General features: G+C 45.4%; 1 protein-coding gene across 6 annotated transcripts in view; it reads right to left on the bottom strand.

Moving 5' to 3' along the window:
• Positions 1-3,023: 3,023 nt before the first annotated feature.
• The window catches only part of EPB41L5 (erythrocyte membrane protein band 4.1 like 5), a 175,439-nt gene continuing 170,837 nt past the window's right edge, over positions 3,024-7,625 (bottom strand). For all 6 annotated transcript variants that reach the window (XM_058434302.1, XM_058434303.1, XM_058434305.1 and 3 more), the window contains one exon: positions 3,024-7,202. In XM_058434302.1, the coding sequence (XP_058290285.1) occupies positions 7,136-7,202 (67 nt within the window). In that variant the 3' untranslated portion in view covers positions 3,024-7,135. The remainder of the gene's footprint in view (positions 7,203-7,625) is intronic.

Raw genomic sequence — 7,625 nt, 5'->3', positions numbered from 1 at the left:
AGGGAGGAGGAAACGTGGGTGCAGACACAGGAAGGGCTGCTGAGAGTGCTCCCGCCTGATGCTTTCTGCTTTGATCTGCAAGGTAGACATGAGGTCATTTGCTTAGAGTGTGAGGGGCCCCTGAGGAGGGACAGAGTGGAGACTATGAGACAGCTGCCATGGAGCCCTGGAGTACAAACAGACCAGGCAACTGAGTCCTGGAGGTGAGGTGGACCCAAGAAGTTGTGACCAGGAATCTGCTCTGTGGGTGCTTTCCCTCCTGCAGCTGAGACCAGGCCCTCAAGAAATGGTGGCTGGATCTCTCCAGTGATGGTAATTCACCAGATGGGTGGGAAGAATGCAAAGAAATTAAGATGGGCTAAGAACAGACCACCACCACCATAAATAATGGCAAGACCTCACACTCGAAACATTTGTTAGCACTTTTACTTATAAGCACTCTGCAGTATTAACTCATTTAACTTCCCACACTGTGAGGAAGTATTAGAATCATCCCCATTTTACAAGGATAAGGCAGAGGGATTGGTGGATGGAGTTCCAACAGGGTGTAGTATGTTGTAATTCAGTACTAATTCATATAAAACGGCTGGCCTAAAAGTGTTGTGTGCTTTAATCTTTTAGGCAGAGAACTTTGTATGTCTTGAAGGCTTCACTGAACATGCATTTCTTGAGCGTCTGTTACTCACCAAAGCTGAGGAGTTGCCAGCTGCCCCAGAGGGCTGCCTGTTTCTCTGCCCATTCCATCCCAATAGCTCCTTGGCCTGACATTCCCACTGTTAGTCCACTGAGCAGGGCTTCCAGCCTGAGAATCCCTGGGGGATCAATGAGTACATGATTTTTTTTTTTTTTTTTTTTTGAGACAAGGTCTCACTCCATTGCCCAGGCTTCAGTGCAGTGGATTACAGCTCACTGCAGCCTCGACCTCCTGGACTCAAGCGATCCTCCCAGCCTCCTGAGTAGCTGGGACTATAGGTGCTCACCAGCATGCCTGGCTAATTTTTTGTATTTTTTTGTAGAGACAGGGTTTCACCATGTTGCCCAGGCTGGTCTCAAACTCCTGGGCTCAAAAAATCCACCCACCTTGGCTTCTCCAAAATGCTGGGATTACAGGTGTGAGCCACCATGCATGGCCGAGCACATGAAATTGCATGCAAAGCTGCCATGCTTCCGCATTTGCAAGAGTTCCTAACCTGGAACAAGATTAAGAATCAGCAGCAAACCAAGTGAGAGTTTCCAGGGAGACGGTGCAGCTTTCCCGTGAATACCTATGAATTCACCACCTAGATGGTACTCAGAGCTCTTGAGGGGACAGCACAAGGTAAACGGAAAGATCATTCCAAGGTAAAGGGTATCGGCTACAACCCAGGCAAGAGGAAAGGCTACTTCAGGCCCTCGGGAACCCTGAAGGATGGCAGAAGCCCCCTCCAGATCCATGTTATGGTTTTCTTCTCCTTTGGGAAGGCACTGCTTGGAGCCATGAGAGTTTGAATAGATTAACTTCCCCTGTGGAAATTCTGGATGCAGGTTGGAAGGGCCTTGGGGACATGGCAGCTTCAGACTACTCCTTACTGCAAGTCTAGTCTAGGGAGCCAAGACAAGCAGTGCTGAGGGAAAATGTCCTGGACGCTGACTTGAATTTCCATCCCTAGACGTGTGACCTAGGGCAAGTTCCTGTCCCTCTCTTGACCCGTTTCCTTATCTACACACTGAGGGGCTGGGACTGGTAATCTTGAAAATCAGTTCCTGCCCTAACATCGTGATTTGCTAGCTTGAGAGCATGTGCTGACTGTTTTCCTTGCCTGGTGCACTTCTAGTGTGAAGGATACGCCAGCCTGGGCCGCAGAGGGTTCCCTGCTGTGGGGGAGGGGCTGCTCTGCCACCCCGCTGGTCTCTCCTCAGGACGAGCCTGGGAATCTAAGCACAGTGGGCTGAACATCTGCTGGGACAAGGATGGGGCCAGAGACAGATCACTCTGACTCACTACCCTGCCACCAAACTAATGGTGAGTTCTTTTTCTTGGGCCTGACAATAACCTTAGTGACCTGAGATCTGCACCCTCTCATCCCCTCCAGGCCTTTCTTGGTGCTGGCCACAAAAGCCCATTCTGGGTGACACGATGGGTTTATTTTGTGGTGGTTTTGGTAGCCCAGTATCCAGTCCCCTTCCTTCTGGGGAACCACAGCCTGGCCAGGGTGCCCTCTAAGGCAGCGCCTGTGGAGACACCATCCACACTCCCTCCACCTCCACTGCTGCCCATCCTCCATCTTCCTGTCAGTCTTTATCTTTCCAGTGAGTTGTTTTTGCTACTTATTGGTGGCTTTCATTACTTATTGCCAAAAAATTCCTTTTAGAAGAGCTCCTGGTACAGGTGATTGAATCTGGGTTCCAGCCCCTCTCCATACATCTCCAAAGAGCAGAGAAAAGCTCCTTAGTTTCCGGGGCCCAACTGGGCCTCTCTCCCAGGCAGAAAACAGAGGGGAGAGGGAAAGAGAAGACTTCCAACTTTTCTCAGCTTTGCCAACACCCATATGGTGCAGTATGACTCTGCCCAGCAGAAGTCCTGAAACCAACCCAGGTGACACTGTTCCTCACTGGATGGTACAGTGCAAACCTGAAGGCTGGGGACTGGTGGGCGCCAAGGGAAGTAGTCAACACCTGCATACTCTCTACTACATGCTGTGACACATACTTCATGTGCCATTTCAGACAAAAAACCTGAGGTATTAAGCAGTAGAGCCCAGATCCGATGCCCAAAGCTGTGGTGATACTGCACCGTGCTGCTCCTTGGAATGACCACTGTGCCTTCCAGGATATGCTGGGGATGACCAATGAGGTTTTCAACCTTTGAAAATGCCGCTACTCCCAAATGTACACCACAAACACGGAAATCAACCTAAAAACGGTGCGGCTGCTTCTGCTCACTCCCTCAGGTTCGTACCAACAGTGGATCTGGTCTAACAACTCTGCTGAGGTCAGCATGTAGGAATCACAGTTCCAAGAAACAGAAACAGTGCACAAAAACATGAATGTCTCATGAAGTTTTATTTGAATAGAGTTACATCTAGGGTTCTCATTTCAGTGTACAAACAACTCAGTGCAGTGTTTCTAATACAAGTCATATAAAACTGGAACACACTAAATGAATAGTGCACTTGATAGAAAAATAAATTACACTTTAAATGCTACTGCAGTTTTACACATATAAAAGGTAAACACAAAATAGTTAGTGAGACCCTCATAACCACTTATATCCAGATAAGGAGATAAAAGGGGCAAAGGGATCTGTGCTATAAAAAAAAAAATCTCCCTGAAGAGGAGAAATCCTGACAAGTAACTGAATGATCATCTCAAGCAATGTGGTGACATAGGGACTTACAGATCCTATCTCTTAGAACTGGGAAGGAATCATAGCTCTACCAATGTGTTAACACAACCGAGTTCAGCTCAGGGCAAATTTCTATAATTCAAACAAATGTCCTCATCCTAATGCCTAATATGTAGGAAAAGTTTCCAACTTTCTTCTGACCACTGAAGAGGTACAGTGTTTAAATTTTTGAGAGGATAAAAAGGACAAATAATCTAGAAATGTGCATTCTTCAGTCTGCAGAAGACCCCAGGTTTCCAAGCAACTACATGGCCAAGGGCATGAATAATTAAAAATCAGTGGGAACTCACAAAGACTCTCAGAGCTGAGACACCCACAACAGCACCTCGTTCAGCTGCCACATGTGTGAATGAGGATGCAATGTCCAGAAGTGTTGGCTGCCTCCAAGTGACAGGTAACACTGCAGAACCTATCTGAGTACCTGCCAGCCTCCTGTGTCACACAGCCACTCTGCTGCTCTACAAAGTTTCACATCAGGGGTCAGCGGCTTTGTAAAGGAGACTCCGCAGGAACACAGCTGTGCTCGGGCTGCTGCTGCTGCTGCTGTGCTGCGCCGCGCCAGCAGAGCTGAATGGGACAGTATTTACCATCTCTGGTCCTTTACAGAACAAGACTGCTGACTCCTCTCAATGACAAGACAAAAACTCTGCTTCTCAAGACTCTTACTTAGAAAAATAGCAGATTTTTCTCTCTGTGACTGATAAATAATTCTGCTAGCAAGACTTCTGAAGGAAATCTTCATTTTGGGGCTTAGCTAAGAGAGGAGGTGCAAGTTTTAACCAGAAGTGAGAAGCATAAGATAACAAATAGTCCAGATCCAAGAAGCCAAGAACAACTCAGGGCTTTCATCCTTAAACCTCCATAGGATATCTGTGATTGTACAAAGGCAAAGGCTAGAGACGAATGTCAGGAGACTATAAGAAATATTTTTAAAAGTTTTTTCTTGAAACAATGTATAAATGTTAAGGAAGTAAGCACACGAGCAACGGAATCATTCCTCTGTTCAGCATGTCTCCTGAAGAGTAGGAATGAAATGACCATGACCTCCTCTGTGTCAAAGGATGATGCTACTGACATGTCACAAACTGGTCTTACTGATTAATTTACAAGTTCTCAGGCAAAGTCTAGAGCAGATAACTGAAACCTTCACATCTTATTTTAAACCACCCTGTCAACTCCCACTTCCTCTATCAGGGCTATGAAATGGACTGAGTTGAGGTTCCTCTCCTGTCTGCCCGCAGGGAGGCAGCACTATCTGCTCCCTGCCACCCCACCACGCTCCGAGGCGTGCACAGCAAACCCTCAGCAGTGCCCCGGGCTGTCCCTTCTCCAACCTCAGCCCAGTCTCACCAGCCTGCTTCTCACCCACTATCATCTCCAACCTCTCTCTTTGCCAGCATCCTTGATGAGTTCACATATGCTTCTCTCTTCTCAAGAGACAGACATCTCCCCTTCCCTACCCGCCACGTTCGTAGACCTCCTCAGCCCTGCCTCTCCCCACTACATTGTTCTCAGGGGAGCAGAACAGGAAGGGCTGTTAGAGCAGCTCTGGGCATGGTAGCAGCAGCAGCTATGACAGGAAACCAATCCCTGACAGGCATCTAATCTGTCGGGGCCAATTCAGCATTCAAGTATTAACTTCCGTGTTTGCCACTTCATGTCAGGGCATGAGACAAAATTTCCTCTCAGCTTGAAATTCAAGTGAATTTTAACAAAGTCCCTATCAATATTCTAACTGTCAAGAATACGGGTATCCAAAGACATCACAGACTATGTCCAACTACCTAATTCCTAATTTTAGGAAGTTTCAAATAAGGATGTTGCCACCTCCTGAACGGATGGGAAATTTAGGTCTTCCAAGCCATAATGCCTCAGCTGCTCTGTGGTTAGCAGCACAACGGTAACCCTGTAGGAGATCTACGGTTGCCAAGACACTGAAAATTTGATGCTCATTCTGTCATGTCCTGGGTCAAGCCCCTGGTTCTAGGTGTCACTTTCAGCTTTGGGAAAATATGTCCTATAATTAAGAACTGGCAAGAGCCCCACCAGTGAAACTCAGAAGATGTTTTTAGCATAATGGCTAAGGGGAGGCAGCCAGCAAGAAGTGTCGACTTTCCTTCTGCAAAAATGTTTTGTGCAAAAGTGGGTTCCAATCACTACAGCTCCCTGGGAAACAGTGCAAGATTAAAATTCCTGAGCTTTCCAGCCAGACACTAGTGTGTGTTTGCCTGGACACATGATTATGTTACAAGGAGCCCAGGAAAGTCCAATCCATGAAGTTTTAAAGATGTAAGACTGGATGTTCTTTTACGCTAAGCAGTACAAATTAGTGCTTAATTATATACATATCGCAGGACAGAAAACTAGAAAGCAAATTCCAGGAGGTATAGCTTAAGATCAGTTCTCCGTAACAAGGGATTAACAACTTTACCAATATGGTTTCCACATCCTCCTCCTTCCCCATGGCAACTGAGGTTGACCTTGTGCATTCGAAAATTATAAAGCTAAATAGTGTTATTTCTGGGTATTAGAATTACAGATGGACATTGCTATACTTTCTCTGTGATGAGTATATATTATTTTAACACCCAGAATTTCTTTGTACAGGCCCAAAGGGATGGGGAAGTTTTAGAGATCTCTTTTAAACTAACACAGAATTCCTAGTGCAATGCAAGTTCTTTAAGTATATGCTGTGTATAGCTTCATATATGGTAGGTATTTAAGAAACAACGTCCCTTCACCCCGTTCCTATTCCCTATTTTGGTCCTGGTGTATTTGTTTTGTTTCATTTTTTTTTTCCAGTTTGAAGGCTCTAAATTTATTCAGCTTATACTGAAAGGAAATGTAGTCGATGTCCAAATAGGAACCAATGTGGAGTACTGATGTGCTGTGCCTTCATTACCTGAGACTACAGCGGCCTGCATTCCCCACTGGGCTGGGAGGAGTGCAGATGCCTGAGGTAAATGCCCCAGGGTCTCTTCAACAGTAACCCACCCCACTGATAAGTTACAGGATACATGTGTGGTGCCTGTGAGTGCTTCCTGTGGAAAGGCAGGCTGAAAAGAATATGACAGGATTTTATTTGATTTCTCTGTAGTTCTTCTCAGGGTTTATCTTGAGGTAAACTTGAAATATTAAGATAGCCAGTACAGTAAGATATCAAAAGAATGGGAGACATTTAAAAACTCTCTATATTCTAAACTTCTCTTTAGTATTGTAATAATTGTAAAAAAAAAAAAAAAAAAGGTTGGCCCTAAGTCTGCCTTTATAGTGTCCACATTAATTTCCTAAATTCTTGATTTCTAGGTAAGTCAGGGAAAAGTGCAGTTTCTCTAACAGGCAGCCAGATCAAGGATGCTCACCCTGATACTAGATGGAAATAGCTTTCAAAAGGCAGAGGCAGGCTTGTTACGAAGTTGTTATGAACAAATACAACCGCTAGGTGGAGCCAAGAGTTTGAAGGAAACCCCAGAAAAAGAAATTCCCTTGTTTTGGGAATTTGTAACATTTATAAAAGTATAGAAAGTTCAAGACCAAACACTCTCGTTTGGGCAGCTATGCAGTGTGATTAAACACTTCCAGTTGGACGGAAAATACAGCTGTCTTTTTTACGGAGTTGAAGTCAAATCTACGTGGAGCTTTTTTTTTTACCTACAAATAATGGACAAACTCCTGAATCCAACATATTCTAGCTGAAATGGATCCCAGGACGGAATGCTGGAGAGAACTGCATATTCCAGTTACAGGCCCTTAGAGCTCAGTGGTCAGTAAACACTTCTGCTTCAGGACAGCTTCTTCTGCCAAAGTGGGACCAGAGCTGAAAGGAAGAGAGAATGGGTTACTCAGGGAACCCTGGGGTTTGGGGGAGGACATTCATGTCTCCATTAGTGCCACACAGAGCATTTTGAGGGTACAGCAGATTACAGACCTAAGTCAATATGTAGTAACACCCAACCTGGCAATGAGATATTCCATAGAAGGGAAATTTCTGGATAAACACTGCTTATTTCATTTTGAAATAAAATATAAAGATAGCACAATTTTCCCTACTTAACAAATATGCCAAACACACACTTAACCATTTCTTAATGAGTCAGGGTTAGTATGAGTATCAAGAACAGTGCTGTGCTGAGCACAAGGGCAACACTCTCAGGCTGTTCTCTGCTGCTGCTGCTCCTCTTTTTTTTTTTCTGTGAGACGGGGTCTTGCTCTGTTGCCCAGGCTGGAGTGCAGTGGCATA

Source organism: Hylobates moloch, unplaced genomic scaffold (assembly GCF_009828535.3).
Source record: "Hylobates moloch isolate HMO894 unplaced genomic scaffold, HMol_V3 SCAFFOLD_24, whole genome shotgun sequence".
In the NCBI taxonomy this organism is placed as follows: Eukaryota; Metazoa; Chordata; class Mammalia; order Primates; family Hylobatidae; genus Hylobates; species Hylobates moloch.
The sequence above is the reverse complement of the archived record's forward strand: the minus strand, read 5'-3'. Positions and strand labels throughout refer to the sequence as shown.